Genomic DNA, 23,245 nt, shown 5'->3' with positions numbered 1-23,245 from the left:
AGAGGCTCAGCTCCCTCTGGCTGGCAGTGGCAGAGGCAAGAGGTTCAGCTCCCTCTGGCTGCCGAATGCATTTAGGGAAGCAAAAGGAGCACGCTCCCTCTTGCCACTGCCAGCGTGCTCGGCTCCTTTTGACCGTCGCCAGTGTGCTTGGCTCCCTCTCACTGCTTCCAGTAGGCTCAGATCCCTCTGACTTCCAGTAGACTCAGATCTCTCTGACTGCCACCAGCACACTTGGCTCCCTCTTGCTGCCGCCAGCGTGCTCCCCTTGCTCCCCTAAATGCACTTAGCAGCCAGAGGGAGCTGACTGTGCTGGCAGCGGTGAGAGGGAGCCTAGCACGCCAGCAGCGATCAGAGGGAGCTGAGTGGACTAGACGAGATGCCTCACTACACTTCCTGTGGAAACTTGCGGGAAACTGACATATGTCCTCCACGTGTCAAGCGTCTTGTCTAATTCGGTTCTATGTTAGAGTGTATGTGCTGCTTCTGCATACGTGCATACGTGCAGTCAATGTACTCATCATACTGGAACATGTTCAGAACTGAGGGGACTGAATTACAGTTCCCAGGCACCACCGTGAGACAGCATAAATCCAAGGCATTCAGAGTCAAGCAGGGAAGCAAAATGGGCAAGACCAGAATTTAGGCTGACAAGCGATGAAGTTTACCCTACTTCCACTTCTTTTGAAAGAGGATTTTCCTGTTAGGCCAGATAGATGGTGGAGGTCAGCCATGACCAAGTGACCCTTGCCCACTAGAGGGAGATAAAGAGTTGGGTATTCCTTATAAGGGAAAAAGGCACAATTTCCCCTGAGAGACTGGAGGGCCTGAAACTGCAGGGAGAAGCACTGTCTCCTCAGAAGCACTCCTTCTATGAACTCTGTATTAATGTTATAGGACTCCTGTGAAGAACAGAAGGCACCTCAATGCAGAGCACAGGTACAAGTTGCTGCAATTCAAGGGACTGACCACCATACAGGAGTCAGAAAGACTGAGACCTGGGTCTGCTTGAGTAAAACAGGCCCGTTTTGTTACATGATTGTTGTTATATATGCTTTATTATTGTATTGTTTCAAATAAGATTTTTTCGCCCAAGTTTGTTCATTGTAATCTTTTATAAATGCAAGTGTCACAAGGTGGGATCACACTGTCATAGACATGAACTCTCCCAGTTCTTAAATTAGATAAATCTATTTATTTGATATTGCCCTTGAACAAAACAGGTTACATTTGCAATCCAGACCCAATGAACATTTAGCCAGCCAGGCAATACAGCCTCCCCCCACCAACAGAACAAAGATGAGGTGCTTCATGTGAGCTAACCATCATGGTCATTAATCTGCCTAAAAAGAGTTTGCATCAAATTAAAAAAAAACAATTATTTTTGCTTACCTCCTCTCCAGAATTGTCATTGGCAGATGGAACTTCCCAGCTAATATTTGCAGAATTCTGGTGTTCAAGAGTAGCAGTTTCAATGTCATCAGGGCAACTAATCTTTGGTATTTCAATGTCTGCACCAGAAAATAAATGTAATAAGCCAGTTTAGGATGAATGTTTACAATGATATCCCAAGCAAAGTTCAAAGATGCTATTGCTTTCTGAAACAACAACATATTCCTTTCATCCAAATGGAATAATGCCTTTATTTTGAAGTGTGTAAAACTATCCATAACTCACATGTGTCTGAACTCTGAACAGAGGTTTCTGACATTCAGAACCACATATTTCATTTAATGAAACAGTACAAAAATGTGCCCATATTCTCTCTGATTTATGAGATAATGAAAGATATGCCTATATATAATTTAATATTTCCCATGTGTTCATGAGTTAAAATCTACTCAACAGCTGCTAAGCAGACTCACCCTGCAGCTGCTTGCAGCGTTCAGCAGGGAGTCTTTTTTGCAGCCCCCATTGGATGAACGGAGGCAGGCTCCCTCCCATCCAGGGCTTTGACCAGGGGGGCGGAGCCTGGAGCCTTTATAAGGCGGCTCCGCCCTCTTCCCTGGTGCCGGGTAAAAGGAAAATCAATCACTTTTCCGCAACAGCAATTAAATTGAGCAGAGCTACAGAAATCCACCATCTTAAGTTCACTTTATTTATTTAAAAGATTTATATTCTCCCTTATCTCTTCAGATTCAAGGTAGCTAACAAAGCAACAAAGATACACAAAAAACAGTCAATCAACAAGATAAAAACAATGCACAAGTTAAAAAAAACCAGCCAACTCTGCAAAAATCGGTAGTATAATATAGCCAGTCTTTCTGCTGACAATGGATTTAATCCTAAACAAGGCCGTTTCCAGACGGCCCCCCGCCTCGCAAAACGTTGCGCGTCGTCGCGCAGAAAACGCGAAATATCGCATTTTCTCGCGCAAGTTTTGCGCGACGTCGCGCAAAACTTGCGCGAGAAAACACGATATTTCGCGTTTTCTGCGCAACGACGCACGACAACGCGCAACGTTTCGCGAGGCGGGGGGCTGTCTGGTAACGGCCCAGGTCTGTTTGGACACAAGTCCCATTTTACCCAGTAGACCTTACTCTCAAGAAAGTACTTTTGGGATTGCTGTCAATATTATTATTGAAACAGAAGGTGGAGCTTTACTTTTGCTAGTTGAAACTTTCATTATTTTAGTTCTTTCCTCCTTAAATAACCAAGTAGGTTATGTCAAACAAGTTATTCCTTATTTCCACATCCCCAAATTTAGTTTCAGATTATAAATATCCATTTGCCAGCACTGATGCAGTCAGTGGTTTCTTCCAGTCTCAAGAAGAATGATATGTCATCGAGTTGCAACCGAGTCATGGCAACCTCAACCATGAGGCGTTCTAGGCAAGAGAACAGCAGAGGTGGTTTGCTGTTGCTTTACAGTCTCAAAGTTTAGTTATTCCTTACCCATCAGTCTCTTCTCGTGGTTCTCCCTTTTTAGAAAAAGAAAATTGTCATCAACCTCCATACCTTTACAAAAAGCCTTCTGCACATCCTCACTCCACTTCCTGCTGTTTAGACATCTCAGTTCTTCTCTGACTCCGGTTAAAATGAATCCATGGGGGCAACTGAACCTACACAGAGTCCCATATTTCGAAGGCCCAAGTCCACAAACATCTGGGTGAACAATCACATCTTTTGGTTTCTGGAAGGCAGGGCACTGCAGTTCTAGGGGATGGAAGTACAGGTAAGTCACTGTGTACAAACAGAATATATATTTATCAGAAATAGCATGAATATTGTTTTACATTCAATAGGAAAGGGAAGCCATGAAACTGGGTTGGTTCCTGAGCTGTTCTGCATCAGCTCTCCCTTTTATCTTCTTCCCCGCTTCACAGGAGTGAACTCACAGGAGCCTTTTCAATAAATCATGATTCTGGTGCTCAAATAAGGGAAGGTCATGCAACCTGTGGTCCTCACAACTTGCATTGTTTTGTGTTAATTTGGCAAAAGATACATTTTTCAGCTTCAATACACCTGATTGGAAACCTAGGCTACTTCAGGGTAAAAGCTTGTGTAACCCCCATATCCCATTGGTTTAGCCCCATAGGGCAGAGTCAGTATCTGCAGCCTGGCAGCTGAGGAAGAGGCTGGTTGCTGGAGAGCTTGATAACATATTATATGCTCTTATCAACATGAATAAGGTAATCAGAAACATGCTGCATGTGAACAATAGTGAACTGAAGTGGTACGTGCGTGTTATATTTAGTTTGGTATTATTACTGGAATCATACTATTCTTGCAAGGCTGTAACTCCCAAGCTGGAGACAGAAGCCTGGGTGTTCCATAATCAAGAACAGGGCCAGATCTAGGGTTGCCAGTGCCCAGGGCAACCCAAGTCCAGCATCCCCCCCGTGCATGCACATAGTGCGCACACGCTTCCATGACATTATCACGCAGGAGCCTGGAGGCAGGCCACCCATGTGGCAATCCGGCCATCCTGGTGTATGGCGCACTGCGGAGCTGGCAGCGGCAGCGCGTGTGGCTGAGCAGAGGGCTGGGAGTTTGCCCAAGCCATTCGTCTGCCCCCGCCGATGGGGCGGCTGGCTTGCTGTGCACTCAGCCACTCGTGCTGCCACTGCCAGCTCCAGCCTACTCCCAGCAGCTGGCAGCTGTGCCTGGCACCCCCTCTTTGGCGGCGCTGGGGCCAGGCTACCCCCCCTGCGCCCCTCCCCGTCAATCTGGCCCTGATCAAGAGGACTGTAGCAAAGGACTCTAGCACTTGGTGGGATCCGGAAAGTTGGACCTTGATTACCCTGAGTGGTTTCAGTAACAGCCAGTTACTTGAATGAACTTAAAGACATTGTTGGCTGCAAGTTTCTGGGTTTTTGTTGTTGTTGTTGTGCCTATGAGTTTGGTTAAAAAAAAATAACTGTATTGTTCTGACAGTTAAACATTTTGGTGTACAGAAATGTTCTTTACTTACATGTGGGTTTGCACGTTTTGGTTCCTAAATTAGCCCCATAGAATCCATACAAAAAAGAGGTTATACTTGCGCATATCAAAGCTGGGACAATACATGCATTGCACATATTGAGAGGACTGCAGGTAGTACAACTTCACCTTTGAGCATTAAAACTGTAACAACTGTAAGGCTACTGTCAAGAAACTGGAGCTGCCAGCTCCAGGTTGTAAAATTCCTGGAGATTTTGAAGACAGAGCCTGGGGAAGGTGGGGTTTAGGAGGGGAGGGACTTCAGCAGGTTGACCCTCCAAAGGAGCCCTTTTTTCCAGGGGAATTATCTCTATCGTCTGAGCAGTTGTAATTCTGGGAGATTTCCAACCATCACCTGAAGCTGGCAACCCTAGAAGAAACCTGTGCATTGTACAGCTATGATGAAGGCAACAAGCCGTATTCTTCCCACATCTATGCCATTAAATCAAGTTTTTTTAAAGCTGTGGGGAAAAGCACAAAAATAAAGTCAGAAGAAAAAACTGCAAGCTTGTTGAAACAAGCGCAATTATAACTATATAACATTACGCGTGTATTAACAGTTGAGTTGACTTTCATTTATATTTAGATGTTTGTTTGAACTGACACTACTGAAGTTTAGTGATGACCTTATTTAAGCCACAGACTTCGATGATGATTGTAGGACAATGGAATGTAACAAAAAATGCATACCCACACACTTTGGTTCCTTTCCATCCCACTGAGAGTTGCCTTGACAGATGAGTTTGGAGTTTCCTTCTAGTTCATAGCCTTCATCGCAGGTCACAAAACACACAGTCTTATATGAGATCTCACTTACTGAGCAATTAATGTGCCCATTTTGAGGGGGATGGAGCTTTGGACATGTACGAACTGCAGAGGTGTAAACAAATGTTAACGCTTGTAGCAGATATCAGCTGGATACAGCACTGACAAATCTTTATTTCTTTCCCAATCTAAACATAATACGCAAATATGTAACAAGGGCCAAGACTTTCCAAAGTATCTTCAAATTTTGACGGCAGCATTTCATATATCATATGGAGCCGGCTCTCAAACTGCAGTCCTGGACTCAAAAGAGGGATGTGATTTGCTCTTAGGCAGTGCCGAGGCTAGGATGGAGAAGGGCGAATTGGAAGAGGAGGCTTTGGGAGGTTTGATGGTGTTTGCTTCCCTATAATGTTAAAAATGACCACGAAATTCAGCCAGGTGCTCAGTTATTAGTAAACAAGAAAAAATAAAATATAACCTTGTTCAATGTCAATGGAAGTTAGAGTCTTTGGCCCTTTCCACACGTCCTTAAAGGGACGGCACACTCCCCAAATGACAGTAGCTTTTCCCCTTGACTCCAAATGTCTCCGTTTTCAAAACAATTGCAGACTGTTTGTTTTCCAGTTTTTCGGTGCCTTTTTGGGGACTGCAGGAAAAGGCACTCCCAGAAAAGGCACTGAGAAAACAGAAGCCAAACAGCCTGCAAAACGTTTTGAAAATAGCGATGTCTGGCGTCAAGGGGAAAAGCCGCCAGTGTTCCGTGAGTGGTCTGTCCCTTTAAGGGTGTATGGAAGGGGCTTTTACGTTGGGGAAGAGAAAAGTACTGTGGACTTGCTCTGAAAGTGAATCTTGAAAAACAGTAAGTTTAGAAGTGGGTCCTAAAAGTCACAACAACCTGTACAAATGGGTCCCACTTTAAAGTTTGAAAACTTTCATCTTAAGGGTCAGAGAGTACATGACCAGCAGTACCTCAAGAACTGTTGTCTTAAATGGGTATCCAGGACTAGCAAAATCAGCAAAGGGATTATTAAACAAAGTGGAGTTGGACCCAACAAAAATCCCTTGGAATAACTCAACAGATGGTTTTTATTCATACTGGGAGCAGGGAGCTGATTGGGTGTGCGCATGTGTGTGTGTGTTTTTTCCTTTTCCCCTACTATTTCTTTTTGCTTTCTCCTACACCAGGGGGCCCCAACGTGCTGCCCATGGGCACAATTGTGCCTGCCGACACCTTTCCTGGTGAAAGTGAGTGGGGCCAGGTGTGGCTTTTGCAAAGCATGGTTTCTGATTGGCCATTGGAGTACTGATTGGCTGTGCAAATGTTTAAAAACATGGCTTTGGCAGAAACTGCTTCCACTGCACAAAGCTCTTCATTGTGCAATCCAAAGTAAGCTGTAGGAGCCATTTTGTGGCTGGTTCCGCCTCTTGCAGCAGCCATTTTGTGGCAAGCCATTTTGTGGCTGTGCCCAACATACTGTATCAGAATTCCAAATGTGCCCAAAAGCTCAGAAAGGTTGGGGATCCCTGTCCTACACCCTACAACTTGGCTTGTTTATATGAATAATCTACTGTGTAAGTTTTAGGACAGAAACTTCTGTAATTCAAGCCCACTTTTTTTGTCTCCTCCCAAACCTTGAATGAAAAGTGAACCTAAGCAAGGGAAAAAAACCAGGTTTCTCTTGGAACCTGGAATCATGAGTACGTATTTATCTTCCAGGTAAAACAGCAACAGCCCTGTGTTGCCGAAGTTCTTATCTCTCTCAATCTGCCTAAGCTATTATTTGCCTGGGAATCTCAGACAGCCAAACAGGACAAAAGTCCTACTTTCAAAATTCTTTCACAAGCATACCTTCTCCCTTATAATACCCTGGGTCAGGGAACAAAATCCCACCCATCTTCTTCCACTCTTTTATTCTTTCCCATTCTTAATTCTCTGCCTTACATTTTAAGTGTTTCTGGAAAATCACCATAATATTTAGAATTCCATTTCATGTTTTATATTCATTCCAGGGTACCAGAGTCCTTTCATCATTCCAGGTTAAGATGACCAGGCAAGCTACTGTAAAGGACTCTGTTAGGCCTTCAGTTCCTTTCTTTGCTATCAGAGAGTGAGAAGAAACCAAAAGCCATTTGCCTGTCTTGCCCCAGGCAGAATCTACAGATCAGGATCAACAGATCCTAAGAGGCAAAGAACAAGCCATCTCTTAAATACAACTCAAGGCTAAGAATAGGGTTGCTGGTCCCACGGTGGGGGCAGGGGATCCCCTGCTCCCAGCCTCCTCCCCTGCCACCACTCACCTGGCGGGCAGAGGAAAAGGTGCAGGAATGGGCCTCCTGGGGAGCACTCCTGGTGTGGTGCAATGACATCACTCCCAGGAGTGACGTCATTGTGGAGGCTCTGGAAGTGCTCCTAGGCTTCATGCTGGCCTGATGAGGCCTATTGAGGGGAGGGCGCAAATCGGCCTATCACAGAGCCTGGGAGCACTCCTAGTGCCTGCACGATGATGTCACTCCCAGAAGTGACATCATCGCACCATGCCAGGAGCGTGTGCGTGCTGCTCCTCCCCCCGCAATCGGGAGGGTAAGGGCACCTGGCAACACTTAGCTAAGAATGTTTGCTTTTGTTGAGCAACTGCCATAGTAATTGGGAAAACCACAAGTGTGCAACTGTAGTCATCCTGAGAAATTCAAATGTTCTGGAAGCCTGTTGAGAGAACAACTATTAAACTAATCAATGTGTGCACAGCTATTAATTAAATAGCTGTGCACATACAGAGTTTCATATCTTTTCAACACAAAAACTGCAGCAGCAACAGTTTCTTCTAATGCCGGGAATATAGTATATAAAGGTTTGCTAACAGAGCTTTAAAGTGATTGAGCAAAAGGGAAAAAAGAAAAAAAATCAAACATTTGACCCAAACATTCTCTTTAACATCTGCCGATCAGGAATGTCTCACTGTTCGTTCCAGAATGCTGACCTTCTCCACTCCCCCACTAGGCTCATCTGATTTAAAAAAGAAAACCCTAGACAATTTACTAAATAAACTCCATAGAGTATGCCTTCCTGGAAGCATTTTATTCAATTTTTATGATAGCAATGCTTACTTTGGCAGTCTTTCTTACTTCTGAGTTACATCTTCATAAGAAAAGAGGAAAGTTTTTGGAATGCTTGCACTTGTATTTTAGGGCATCAGTGCCAGGACACAAACATCTTTGATAGACTTAAGGATGATCATGAGACCTTCATCCCGCCCCCCACCCCCACCCCGCTGCCCCATTTTCACTTGCACACGCCCACTCCTGGGAGTCCTGGCCTGAATGAGAGGCAGGCACAGAACCCGGGGAGCATTTCTTGCAGCAATGATACTGCCAGCAACAGCAATAATTTTGCAGCAGTGACAACTTTTGAAGAAAAAGCCTTTTTTGCAGGAGAAGCTGGAGAGGGCAAGGGGCCAAGCAGGACTAATGAAATCAAGCCCACCAGGCTGGAAGACAAAGGCTGCTTCCACACATGTTGGATAATCCACTTTCAATACTCTTTAGTGAACATTTGGAACTGCTTTTCCATGTGTGGAACAAAAAATCCACTTCCAAAGGATTGCTAAAGCGCATTGAAAGTGCATTATTCAATGTGTGTGGAAATGGCCACAGACTCATCACCCTGTATTATTTTGTACGTGGAATGCAATTACTGACTGTTAATGGATCTGGATGTTAAGTGGTCTGTGACAGCTGATGTCCCCGATTCAAATCTTCCCATTGTTCCCAAAATTGCCACCAGAGGATTGGGTCAGTGTTATGCCTTCAGTTTTGTAATGCTGTCTCTGCACCAATCCCAGGGGTTTTGAAAAAAACTCTCTACTCTGAATTCTGGCAAGTTTTACTTGCTTCCTCAACCAGACTTTTTGCTAAAAGATTTTCTCTGTGTGATTTTATAGTGTGTGTTTTTACTCAGAATTACTTGCACATTTATGATGGGTCATGAATGATCCTTTGATAAGTTTAATAAGAGTATAATAATAACTTTGATAGTTATAATAGTAGAAATTTTTTAGTATGACTCTAGTGGAGGCCTAACCAGCTTTGGTAAGGAATGCCCTGGTCTTACTCCTTCCTGTATCTCTCTCTCTCTCTACTATCTTTAAGAAGAGTAAAAGTCACCTCTCCTTCACCCCAGTAAGTACCCCATCTCTCTGATTATTTCCCTGTACACCAGGTTATCCCAAATTATACTTAGAAATTAGCCCCTTTGGCTAACTGAGGGCGAAGCTACAAGTGACGAATGACACTTGAACGGCAAGTGTATTTCTCTCTGTTCACTTGCGCTTCACTCAATCCACTTGCCGTTCAAGTGTCATTAGCTTGGCCCTGAGAGCGGAACTACAAGTGACAAAAGGCACAGGTTGGACACTTGTCAGCTTCCCTCAAGTTTTGATGGGAAATGTAGGCAGCTTGGCGGAATGTTGGACAAGTGACAGTTGAAAAGTCCATTGGACAGCAGTCAGAGAGCCAAGCTGCATGACCAAGATGCCTACATCAAAACTTGAGGGAAGCTGACAAGTGTCCAATCTGTGCCTTTTGTCACTTGTAGTTCCGCTCTATCTCTCAGAGGCCATGGAAAGCAATCCTGATCAGCTTGAACGCAGTAGCTCCTGACCCCAACAAGAGCATGTGAGCTCAGCTGTAACCCTGAACGGAGCCCTGAGGTGGAGCCATGTTTTCTGGTCACCTCCATGAATTCTCAGGCCATATGCTGTCTGGGGTTGCAGGAGAGAGAAAGTTTAAAAGAAGGAGAAAGTTTGAAAGAAGGCTTCAGATCTGAGTTAAAAGGAAAGTGTGGTGTAACTATTTCAATAAATAAATAGTCACTATACCTAAAGGATCTCCCCTTCGGCACCCAAGAACTTAGGCGGAAGGGGCTTTCCTACTCTCACCTCCCTTGCCTTTTTTGCATAGGGAGCATCCTTGATGGTCAGGAAACTTTCTTCCCAACTTATTTAGCCATGTTGTGTGTCTCTTTGTAGCAAATCCTCAATAGTATATGATTTGATTTTTTTAAAGATCTATGTAGTACAGCCCAAATTAGAACTAACAGCTTATCACTGTCCTCATAATATCAATGTTGTAATTCAGCATCACCATTTAGTTTTCTCTCTTTTGACTCCCTATATATGCACCCAAGGGAGTATACCCCAAGAACTAGGCAGTTTAGCCAAGCAGGGATGAAGTCAATGAATGTGTGTGTGTGTAGATGTTCTAGGCTCTTACCACCTTGTAACTGAAAATCATTGTATGTGAAAAATTAATTGGCAAAGGACATGGTTCAGTGTTATATGGCTATGGCCGTGTCTTTCAAGCTGCACACTGCAGTCTGGTCACAGTGAGCAGAACCACAAGTGACAAAAGGCACAGGTTGGACACTTGTCAGCTTCCCTCAAGTTTTGATGGGAAATGTAGGCATCCTGGTCTCGCAGCTTGGCTCTCTGACTGCTGTCCAATGGACTTTTCAACTGTCACTTCTCCAACATTCCGCCAAGCTGCCTACATTTCCCGCCAAAACTTGAGGGAAGCTGACAAGTGTCCAACCTGTGCCTTTTGTCACTTGTGGTTCTGCTCTGTATTGTCCAATTTGTTGGAACTGAATTCCTTTGAATGAGAGTTAACTAGAAAAATACAGCACTTTGGTGGGGTGGAGAAGAAGTTGGACTTAGCTCACCACAAAGTTTTTGTAAGCAAGAATGAGTTGCTTAATTGAACTCTGTTGCAAATGTATGTTCACAGTTATACCTATGTGTTTAGCTAGATAAACCTGAATTTAAATGACTTTGTCTGGTCTTGCAAGTTCTGTTCCAGAATTAGCAGGCAGGGGCTATGATCACACCCAACTGCAATCACTTCCTATCTTTGCTGCAAATTTGATACATACAAAGAGTGAAACCATCAATATATTTTACTTCTCTGTGGCAGGCTAGTCCTATGAGAACTTTGGGGATAAAGTGACTGGAGAGAATGATGGCAGAAGAACTTAAAAGTTTCCTAGATAAATCTCCTGTCCTTGACCAGTTTCAATCTGGCTTCTGGATGGAGACTGCATTAGTTACTCTGATCAGCGATTTCTGTTTGTTGATAGATAAAGGAAATGTCTCTGGTTTGATTCCGCTTATCTGTCTGCTGCCTTTGACAGAGTAGACCACGCTGTACTGAGGAGTGGATATCCTACTACTCCACTAAGCAAAGGTTGAAACCTTCCTCCAACCTGTGCAGCCTTCGTCAAACTTAAGTAGCTCTTTTTTGTGGGAGGCGCTGTTTCCAATTTTTGTATTCAGAGGTTCTAAGCACTTTGCCGTTTCGATGCTAGAGTTCAACTTGATGGGGACTTTTAACACAGCAAAGAATTTTTTTTTAAAAAAAACATCCAGCCTGAAAAAAAAACAGTTCTAATTAACTCAAAAGCTTCCACATACTTTTGTGTCATAAGTCTGACTTGCCTTCCCCTCAGTCCAGGTATGCAAAGCCTAGCTAAAATTCAGCAATAGTGGAGAGACACAACCCAATTAAAATGGCTGCAATTACACATTTAATATCATTACACCTCATATGATCACACGTGTGCATTTGCTGCAATGGTGCACAGGGTCATGCGGCCCTTTTGGTTGATGGTAATTAGAAATGTGGCTGCAAGCCATGGAGTGAATAATACCACAGTGCTCATACATCTCTAAGCATCGTTTATCACATTTCAGTGAAATATTTTGGCGAAGCAAAGCACAGCAAAACACGAACATTTCATGTCACAACCAAAAGCATTTTGAAGGCATTAATATCCTCCTTGCTATCCTTTTAAAATGTATGTGATAATAAAGTTGGAATGAGGGTGCTTGTGGGATTAATCTGACGGCCCATAAAACTTCCTTTGATCTCCCGCCTCAATATATATATATGGTGAACAGGTCCTAGAAAATATACTATAGTTTAGGATAGCTTTACTAAGAAACTTGTACTTTGGCAGAAAACAGAAAAGAAACAAAACAAAACAGATGCCTTTTAGAGTCTTCAAAGGAATCTAATGGAATATGAAGATAATGACCTAGTGTCATTTGTCATTTTTAATACTGTATAATACTTCCTTACAATTTGAGATTGTAAAGCTGTGTAACAAAATCAAAATACCTTCAACCAATTTCCCTTCGAGTCAATAAGCAGAAAAGGTGAGTCCTTCAGGGATAATAAAGGAAGAACACTCTTGGAAACAATAAACTACAGCCAGCCCCATACTGAACTATAGCACTATCAAAAAGCTGTTATCTTTAATTTAACAATCCTACACAGTATACAGGTCCCGGGAACTGCTGTGAATGCATTATTTCCACCAGGGCTTTTTTTCAGCTGGAACACGGTGGAACGGAGTTTCGGCACCTCTTGAAAATGGTCACATAACCAGGGGCCCTGCCCCCTGATCTCCAGACAGAGGTGAGTTTAGATTGCCCTTCGCGCCACTGGAGCGGCACAGAGGGTGATCTAAACTCCCCTCTGTCTGGAGATCAGGGGGCGGGGCCACCGGCCATGTGACCATTTTCGCCAAGGGTGATATAAACTTTTAAAAACTCTCCCCTTGTTCCAGATGACCCAAAGTGACATCATCGTGTGGTCCTGGGAGCATGTGCGCACTTTGCGCATGCGCATGTGGTACCAGGGGCACCACCTCCCGCCAGGAGTTGCCCCCTGTGCTGGCAACCCACTGAGTTCCACCACCTGTTTTCCCAGAAAAAACGCCCTGATTTCCCATGAGGAAATATTACAAAGTGGTTCTTAAACTGATGAAATTAAATAGTTATTTGGAATGAAAGGATTCTAAAGAAAATGAAGAATGAGTGCAATAGGAACATGATTCCCCAATCCCCATTATTTAATGGAAGCAAGTTCAATTAAACATATCAGATTTCAGAATTTGCTGGGTAATATTCAGAATTTGTGAAACTTCTATAAAGTAACTCCATTTTTTCAGCAGCTCTATGGAAATACATATATAAGATCAGAGATAGGCAAATGGGGTGTTGAGCCAAAAAGTGAATGATTCTGCATTTTCTACTAAATATTTCTTCATTCTCCTACCGCTTCACATTCAAAAATATACATTCTGCATCACACGGGACAATAATTCCACTCGATTATTCCTTTAAATCAAAATAACTAATAAAAGAAGAAATCATGTTTTAAAGTATCCCTGAATCAAGCAACTAAATTACTTGGCCAAACGAAATTTTTTAGCAACAGGAAAGCAATTTTTTCCTCAAAGTAAAAGCGTCCTACCCCTGCACGTGGCATCTGAACCAGACCACAGGCCATTGGGCTGGCAAAGTCGTATGCTGCTTCCCACAAGATCAAATCCTGCTCTACATCGGATTCCACAGGCAGAGTTGAAGCGATTGTTGCAGACATTCTTGACAAAATAGCCATTTTCAGGGGGGTGCAGCTCAGGACAGCGGACCACTAATTAGAACAGAAATTGTCTGGATTTAATTGTAGTTTTCGAACATCATTCTGAGCTACACTATGCTTTTTTAAAAATACAAATGATATGTTCATTAATCGGCTCTAGCTGGCCTAATAATTACAAACCCAGTGATCATTTAAACAGTAACACCGCCTCAGCAGGCTGACATGTTAAAGCATTGGTTTTCAAATTGTGTTTCAAGGGAGCCTGAAGGACCTTGGAAATGTATTAATAGTTACTCAACAGAAGAGTTGGGTGGGAAGGCGGCATGGTATAGTCCATTCTTTTCAGATATTGGAAGGTAAATAAGATTGGTGCTGGTTAGTACTTGGATAGGAGATCACCAAGGAAGATCAGGGTCTCTCTGATCTGCAGAGAGAGGCAGTGGTAAACTACCTCTGATTTTCTCTGGTCTTGAAAACCCTAGCAGGGGTTGCCATAAGTCAGTTGCGACTTTACGGCACACATGTATACAGGGCTTTTTTTCTGGGAAAAGAGGTGGTGGATCTCAGTGGGTTGCCCTCAGAGAAAGTGGTCACATGGCTGGTGGCCCCGCCCCCTGATCTCCAGACAGAGGGGAGTTAATCTTAACTCCCCTCTGTCTGGTGATCAGGGGGCGGGGCCACCAGCCATGTGACCATTTTCAAGAGGTTCCGGAACTCCGCTCCCCTGCGTTCCCCCTGAAAAAAAGCCCTGCATGTATATATCATGGAAGAGTTACGAATGGCAGAAATTTCCTCTGAAAGTCAGCTTGCCTGTTTCTTCCTGTTCCCTGCAACTGCAGCCACAAGGAAGTACCGGCTGCATCCTGGGCTTGACTGGTGCAGCGGCACAAACATCTATTACACTGGCACCTTGTTACTGATGCCCTTTTGGGGGATACCCATAACAACCTGACACGGACTGAAAATTCACCCTAGCAAGACATGCTATTGAATTTCTTGACTGTTTGAAAACTGGAGTTTCTTTCATAGTTTCTTGAGCTGGGGATGAAATCACCGTTGTCTTCCCCCCCCCCACCAAAACAATGAAATTCAACAGGAAAATTGATGTTAAAATTGATAAATGTTCTGTGTAAAAATGTGTATAACATAAATGGCATAAAATGGGGTGAGAAAACCCCCCCAAAATGGGAAAAGCAGCAAAGAAAAAAAGCAGGATGAAAAGCTTGCAAAGCCAAAAGAAATAAAAAATGGCATATTTTTACATCTGTTATTCTTGCATGAATTTGTAATCCTACTATTAATTCTCTACAATGTACACAGGTTCCATGGTAGATGCACAGGAGATATCTGATAGATCCCTTTCACATTTCCATTTTAACACTGTTGTTATCCGTTTCTGTCCTCACTCCATGTAAAGCAATGTGGGGATGGTGGTTTCAAACAGCATTAACATCCATTTATGAATCACACGTAAACCATACATGAATTGCTATGGCCATTTCAAACGCACTGCTTTTTTTGATGGTGCTGCTCAGTTTTTTAAAAAAATAATTCTAACATTAGTACTGTACGGCTATAGGGTCACTAATATGATATCTACATACTATACGTACAATACCACTGTTCACTGCTGTAGCACTGTAACACAAATCGCTATCTGTTTAAAAAGACGGAAATGAACGCACAGAAAACGGGCGGGAAAATAAAAGGGTGGCACCGGCAGAAGCACTACAGACATTTCAAATAATGAACTGCAGCAAATCAGAAGCGCGTGGATCAACTGAGAACAGGAGAAGGGGTTCGTGTGAAAAGGTTAAAAAACATGCACTACCAACTGAGAGCCAGGCCATTTCCACACTACTCACCTTCTTCCGGAACGCTGCAGAACATGGCGAAAAAAATGCAGAAGATAGCATCTTCTCGCACGAGTTTTGTGCGACATCGTGCAAAACTCATGCGAGAAGACGCTATCTTCCATGTTTTTTTTGCCACGTTCCGCAGCGTTCCAGAAGAAGGTGAGTAGTGTGGAAACGGCCCCAGTTTGGTGCAGTGGTTAAGAGCAGCAGGACTCCAATCTTGAGAGTCAAATTAGAGTCACCAAGAAAAGCATTAGGGAAGAGCTTAAGGTCTGTAGCAGGAAGAGAGAAGCAGCAAAATCCCTCCTACCTCCCATTCACAGAGATCCCCTGCAGGATCTGACCCACGACAAAGAAACATTAATCATGACACTAATAATGTTTATTTAATTTGTTTTTCAGGAAATACAGCTTACCTTCACAAATCTGGCTGTTAGAGCGATAGCCTTCCTTGCATAGGCAGTCCTCAATGGAGGTACTTCCCGGTGGGGAGGTATGATTGTCATCAGGGCATGAGACACAAGTACTTAATCCACCTGGTGACGCTTCAGGCTTATAGGTCCCTGGTGGACAGGCTACAAAGCAAAACATATATGATAAAAGAAAAGTAAGGATGAAGTGGGAACATGTCAGAATGCCACAGCCCAGCCAGTTTCACCCAGTTTTGACTGCTAGAACTCTGCATGCTCCATCCACAACCCATAGCAATGAGTTTCTGTGATGCGCTTCAGAAAAAAAAATACAGCATATGACGTGACAGGTTTTTAAAAGGAAAGCACCAAACATGTGTATTATCAAACGGAAAGCTTTCTGTGTTTATGGGTTAATTAGCAAAAGGAGAGTTTCAGGTAGGTAGCCATGTTTGAGCGCCAGTTTGGTGTAGCGGTTAAAAGTGGCAGGACTCTAATCTGGAGAACTGGGTTTGATTCCCTACTCCTCCTCTTGAAGCCAGCTGGGTGGCCTTGGGTCAGTCACAGCTCTCTCATAGCTCTCTCAGCCCCACCCACCTCACAGGGTGATTGTCCTGAGGATAATAATAACATACTTTGTAAACCACTCTGAGTGTGGCATTAAATTGTCCTGAATGGCAGTATATAAATTGAATGTTATTGTTGTTGTTGTTAGGTTGATCTGCAGTAGAACAGCAGGATTTGAGTTCAGTGGCACCTTAGGAACCAACAGACCAACAAGATTTCCAGGGTAGAAGCTGTCAACAGTCAAATACCTTTCAGATACCTTTTCAGAAACTCTGAATATGCTGTTGGTCTGCACGGTGTCACTGGACTCCTGGTGTTCCACTGCAGACCAACACCTACCTGAAACGACATGGAAGGCATCACATTCAGCCACTTAGCAAAAAGAGGGGAAGAGAGAAAGGATATACCAAGCCCAGGTTTACCATGTTCTTCTACTTCATTATATTGTATGCTCAGTTTTCTTACCAGATGCATCCCCAAACCACTGCCCTTATCTCGTTCTCAGTTTTATTCATATAACTTGCAGAGTATCTCTTAAATTACAATTAAATTGTTCCAGTACAAAAAGGTAGGAAAATGTAACAAGAATGCATTTAAGAGGTTAACATCCTCAACACTACATATTTAAAAATATGTTTTATTCAGGTAACTGCATTACCAAGTGGGAAATAATCCTTGCCTGGATGTTTCGCTACCTGATGTTAATAACTGGTCAGATTAAGGATTTCATGATCTGCTTTGTGCTGCTATAGATCTTCAGAAGCCTATTAATGCACATTTTCACTTTTCCAAGACAGGCAAAAGAACTCATCCTAAACACAATGGGGTCAATAAGGGACCAGAAAGCTGATTTTACTAGTTTTTATAATTACTTTTATAAACTTAAGATGTATATTTAGGTAGTCTCACTGTGATAACTTACGCTTTTTTGGTTTCCTTGGAGGTTTCAGGAACAAAGCTAGGACCATACTAAACAGTCACACATTTCCTCTTTCTGTTTGTAATGAGCAAGAACAGCAAGCCAGAGAGCAAAAATACTAACACCGTACATGACATGGTATTTTTAAGGCAATTCTAAATTAATAAATGATGCAGCAGACTAATGCATTGTAATTCCTTTGCTTTGAAGTTAGCCATGTTTCACAGAGCCTATGGACTGCACAAAGAGGCATGCATTTAATCTTCAGTAAGCCTGACCCAAGTTGGAGGGGTGGGGGGAGAACCTAAAAATCTGATATGGCAAGTTGTGTTATGCTAATGAAGAACCACAGTTAAGCTGACAATTAAGGGTGCAGTCTTTGGGAAGGTACAAAATTTCAAGCTATTTGTCAAAGACATACTACAAGTTCAATAAGCGACCATACTGAATAGTTTCACTTTCTGGCTGCTTTCCAGAATACAATCTTTACATTTTGATGTTGTTTCCAAAAAGCAGCGTACCTATACGCATTGTAGGCTTTGCCTACAATGTCACCCTGTTTGGGATGGGTAAGGAAACCATGTTCTTTCAGATCATAATGCAGTTTTTTATCAGGGGTATTTACATTTTAGCCTACTCATTATTTCTACACATTGAGAAAAAAACCACAAGAGATTTGGAAAACCAGTAAGTAAATCTTTCAGACTTTTTAAAAACTACTTTTAAACGCGAGACTCCAAATATAAGGCAAATACAATAGGAGCAGCAGCAGTACTGTAGAGTAGACATGGGCATGAATTGAAAACGAATCAAATTTCGTGATGAATTGGGCCGATTCATGTATCGCGAAAATTCGTTTCGTGGGGCCGCGTTTTTCAAAGAATCCATGACTTTTTGGGCCAATTTGTTTGATTTGTAAATGTTTCGTGATGCCAGACAGGCAGGCACCAATCCATTGATTCCCTAGACAACATTGGCCCGGAATGTCTGCAGACCTTTTGTTGCCATGGAAACCCCAATCTTAGCCCACATAACCTTGATAGGCAGCTCTCCCTGCCAACCTGAAAGCTCCCATTCTGTTCTATAAGAGCAATGAGCAGGGGGGAGATGGGCCTTCTGTAGCCATGGGAACACCAATCTCATCCCTCCAAACCCTGTTAGGCAGGTCTGCCTGCCAACCAGAGAGCCCCTGTTCTGCTCTATGTGAGCATTTCATATAAAAGGCATGGCTCTGTACCTCCTGCTTTCAGTTCCAGTAGACAGAGGGAGAGGGAGGAGCTGTTGTTGGGATTTGGAGTGAAAGAGAGTGGATTTGGGAGCTTTGGGCTGGATTTGCTGCTGCTTCAAGAGACGTATTGCAATCGTCACCAAACTTGGAAGGTGGCTGGAGGACAGCCTGCTGAAGTCTCCCTGTGAGTTTGGCATCTCTGGGTATGAAGGGGCCATTGTAGGGCCCTGGGATCTGATGAATCACAAACCTAACAATCGATGTATTGGCAAAGGATTTCACGGCCGGAGAACAATGGTTGTTGTGGATTTTCCGGGCTGTATAGCCGTGACCTTGGCATTGTAGTTCCTGATGTTTCGCCAGCAGCTGTGACTGGCATCTTCAGAGGTGTAGCACCAAAAGACAGAGATCTCTCAGTGTCATAGTGTGGAAAAGAAGTTGGCAGGTAATTTATATCTACTCAGGAAGGTGGGATTGGGCTGAGTCATCCTGTAAATTTCCCAGGGTGTGGAATGCTAATGGAGGGAGGCTTCACTGTATCCTGAGGAGGTTCTTTTGCATACAGATTGGTGCTTGATATGCTAATCTTCTCTGCAGGGCTATTGTCAGATATAGAGTATTTTGTTAGCCTGGTGTTTTTCACGACTGGAAACCATGCTCTATTCATTCTTAAGGTCTCTTCTTTCCTGTTGAAATTGTGCTTATGCTGATGAATTTCAATGGCTTCCCTGTGCAATCTGACAAAGTCGTTGGAAGTGTTGTCCAGTATTTTAGTGTCCTGGAATAGGATACTGTGTCCTGTTTGAGTTAGGCTATGTTCAGCCACTGCTGATTTTTCTGGATGGCCAAGTCTGCAGTGTCTTTCATGTTCTTGTATTCTTGTCTGGATGCTACGTTGTGTGGTCCTGATGTAAACTTGTCCACAGCTGCAGGGTATGCGGTATACTCCTGCAGAGGTGAGGGGGGTCTCTACTGTCTTTTGCTGATCGTAGCATCTGTTGTATTTTTCTGGTGGGTCTGAATACTGCTTGAAGGTTGTGCTTAAACCTTCAGACCCACCAGAAAAATACAACAGATGCTATGATCAGCAAAATTCTGACCTCCTGAACATGTTTTAAAGGGTTTTTTTTTTAAAAAATAATGCATCTGATTGCAGATCTTCTGCCAGCTCTAGGGTGGGAAAATCCTGGAGATTTAGGGGGTGGAGCCTGGAGATGGAGGGATTTGGGGAGGGGAGGTACCTCAGCGGGGTATAATGCCATAGAGGCCAACCTCCTAAGTAGCCATTTTCTCCAGGGAAACTGATCTCTGTGGCCTGGAGATAGGGTTGCCAGTCCCACTGGCCACTGGGGGGAAAGGTGAGGGAATGCACTTCCCGGGATGTGCTCCCGGGCAGCACATCATGCATCTGCACTCCGCAGTGGGCCAATTTCGATCCCAAACGGGCCTCATTCAGCCCGCTACAGAGTGCAGAAGCGCTGCCGGGAGAGCCCTCAAGTGCTCCTACGCTTCACAGCGGGCCAATTTAGGTCCCAAATGGGTCTGAGTTGGCCCCAACTGGTCCAAAATCAGCCTGATGCCAAGTGCGGGAGCGCTCCCAGGGGCAGGATGAGGCCTTGCACAATGTCACTCCCGGAAGTGATGCCATTGCACAGCCCATTGCACAAAGAACTCCACAAAGGTGAGTGCCAGGCCTCTAGCCCCGCCCGGAGGGTGAGGGGACCCGGCAACCCTACCTGGAGATCAGTTGTAATTCTGGAAGATCTCCAGCTACTTCCTGGAGGTTGGCAACCCTATATATCCAAGAATAGGGCTATAAAACTTGCCGCCGCCACTGAAATATTTTTGCCCCTATCTTCCTCCCCCCATACTAATATATTAACCCTAACCAGGTCCAAGAAAGAGGGAAAGAACCAGAAGTCCTAACAAGTCGGGAGAGAGGAAACAGAAATAGCAGGGAAAACTGTTCTGTATATATGTTTGTTATCATTTTTTAAAAAGAAGATACAGCATCTCTGACACTAATACAACACCCCCTCTAAGAAGGCATACCCCTAGTGTTTTATCTTCTGTTTTTATGACACAGTTTTTCAAGGGAACAATTCAATAAAGCAATTCAATTCACTGTAAGCAGATAACAAATTATCTTCAAATGTTTCCCCCCCCCCAAATTATGAACTTTTGAATAAGATTCTGCAAAAAGTCTTTACTGTTCTTTAAACAGAGAAGTTAATGGAAAATTTATCAGGCGGAAGCCTGCTAGTATTACAAAAACATGTAAGTGATCTGATCTAATTAAGTATTTGATATATAGCCACTGTAAATCAAACATCTAACATGTCCGCAAGGATCAGGGTAGATTTTTGCTAAATCCCAGTATGTACTACAACTCTTAAATATTTCCCGTTGCCACCAACAGATGCTCTGCATTTATTTCAGACACAGCTGAATGTGTAATTTATACTTTGTGTGCAGCAAGAATATTTATGATATACAAACCAAGAAACTGCATGGAGAGTTTCAAGCCAGAAATTTGGCATTAAGAGATTCAAAGATTAATTTGGGTTGGAGCCCTAGCGCTCCTTCCTGCTAAGATGGATCCCATTACTCTCTTCTGTTCAATCATCCTTGAAGGGAGAAAAACCTCCACCAATGGAGAATGACTTTTTCTGATGGAGGCAGGCTTCCTCTAATGGAGAAAAGGCTTTCTTTGTTGAAGGAAGTCTTTCTAAGTTGGTGGAAGACTTGGTGGAAGGGAGTCATCCCTTTCGGAGCCTTTACAACACCCTACAGAAGGCCTGGCAAAGATATAGTTAAATTGGCAACCATGAATTACTACAGGATCATCAACGTGGAACTGTCTTAAGGGCCCACTGGGTCATAGGGTATGGTGATCATGAGAATATCATTTTAATACAACTATGAAGAAATGGCTACTGGTTATTACTGATAGGTCCCTCTCATGGACCAGAGTATAGACTCCTCCTCATCAGGCAAAGAGGCCAAATTCTCAGGGAAGGAGACAGCTGGGAAGCTACCACGACTGCAGAAGGAGGCATCTAAGACACCTCCAGGAGCCTGATGTGCAGAAAAAAATGACAAGACTCTGTTAGTCTGCTCACTATGGGATGCAGCCCAGCCTTCTGATTTGGACTTTGGCCCTGAACCATCCACTCTAGAGTGTGCCACTGTACCAGAGGACTCTCTCCAACCAACTCCTCAAGCCTCTCAAAGCCCTGAGCCACCTCAGCCCTGGGGCAGTACTCACCAACATAACCAGGCATGGCACTTTTAAATACAGGTACCCTACACCTGGCTAGGTTGCGCCTGCAATCTCCACCTCCCAGCAGGAGTATTTAAGGCCTCAATCCACCTTCAGCCTTTGCACAACCAGGCAATAATGTTGTTGGCGTCAACATCTTGCCTAGTCTTCTAGACCTTAGCCTCAAGCAGGGTAGTACCACAACGATGTTTCTTGAATATACTGAAGGGTCTTACAGTGCTTAGTATCAAGTAGTTCCACAGGAGATTCATAATTTTCTGATTATCTGTGTATTCCCAGTTACAACTCTCTCTTCCATCACTGTTCTGAAAAGTCTCCCAAATGTTTAGAAGTAGTTTTTCAGGGGACGCATGGCCAGGAGAACACAGAAAGATGCATAAACAGAAATCTGCTTGCAGTTCTCTAGATACGAGCCTACAGCTCGAAAACCTTCTTATATTAGATATTTTAGTCATCAGTAAACATATACTGTTATTAGGCTAGATACGGATAATAAATAAATATTTGATTTGAAACTAGGTCATGAGTGGATTAAGTGCCAAATTACAGAAGCTATTAGAAGCCAAAATAAGATATTTTCCCATTACGACCTTCCAGTGAAACCTAATGTTCTTTGAAATGAAAATAAATTACAAGACAAAATTGTTCAGGTCATTTGCTTAAAGAGTTCACAGGCAAAATTAAGCCAATATTTGAAGTATTAAAATGATGTTTTGTTCCAATACTCATTTGACTCAATCAAACACCACTGCATCTATTGGAACATATTAAATAGAACAACAGTTAGATCTAGGGATGTGCAATTTGGATCCAGTATTCAATAAAATTACTGAATTTTACCAGATTTGGTACAATTCGGTATTACCAAACTTAAATTTGTATCTGCAATACCAAATTTAAGTTTACAAAATATATTTGGGAAATGCAGCAGCACTGTTCCTTGCTGTTCCTTTGCTAAAGAACAGCAAGGATACACTGTTTCCTGCCTTTTTTTACCAGATGGGAGGGGGGAGAAGGGAGGGGAAGCGAGTCAGAGGCAGAAGGAGGAAGGGAGCAGGGAAGCATGAGTTGCCAATCATTTCAGCAGCTCTCCTTCTCTAGCCAATGGAATTCCCAGAGCGCTGTTTTAAAATTGCTGCAAGGAGTTAAATTAGGAGACTGGCCTCAGTCAGCCTCCATTTTGCTCTGGCCTGGAGATTGAGAGACACTGTCTGCTTGCTGCTGATGGCTTTCTCTCCTGGCGTGCTTCATACTGCAACTGAATCCTGCTGCCCAGTGAGTGGAGTAGATTCCTGGCTGCTTCCTAGTTTGAGAGTCATAGACTCTCACTGGTTTTTTTTCTGTCTTTGGGGGAGG

At 43.4% G+C, this 23,245-nt stretch overlaps 1 protein-coding gene across 1 annotated transcript in view; it reads right to left on the bottom strand.

Annotated features, from left to right (window-relative positions):
• SVEP1 (sushi, von Willebrand factor type A, EGF and pentraxin domain containing 1) overlaps positions 1-23,245 on the bottom strand; it is a 313,507-nt gene that overhangs the window by 277,045 nt on the left and 13,217 nt on the right. Inside the window, exons 3-7 of the mRNA XM_054986548.1 lie at positions 15,899-16,057; positions 13,498-13,677; positions 5,110-5,289; positions 2,956-3,153; positions 1,390-1,508 (exon numbers count right to left, since the gene is read on the bottom strand). Coding sequence (XP_054842523.1) covers positions 1,390-1,508; positions 2,956-3,153; positions 5,110-5,289; positions 13,498-13,677; positions 15,899-16,057 — 836 coding nt within the window. The remainder of the gene's footprint in view (positions 1-1,389; positions 1,509-2,955; positions 3,154-5,109; positions 5,290-13,497; positions 13,678-15,898; positions 16,058-23,245) is intronic.

The sequence above is a fragment of the Eublepharis macularius genome, chromosome 8 (genome assembly GCF_028583425.1).
Source record: "Eublepharis macularius isolate TG4126 chromosome 8, MPM_Emac_v1.0, whole genome shotgun sequence".
Taxonomy (NCBI): Eukaryota; Metazoa; Chordata; class Lepidosauria; order Squamata; family Eublepharidae; genus Eublepharis; species Eublepharis macularius.
This window is presented reverse-complemented; position numbering and strand designations above follow the sequence as displayed.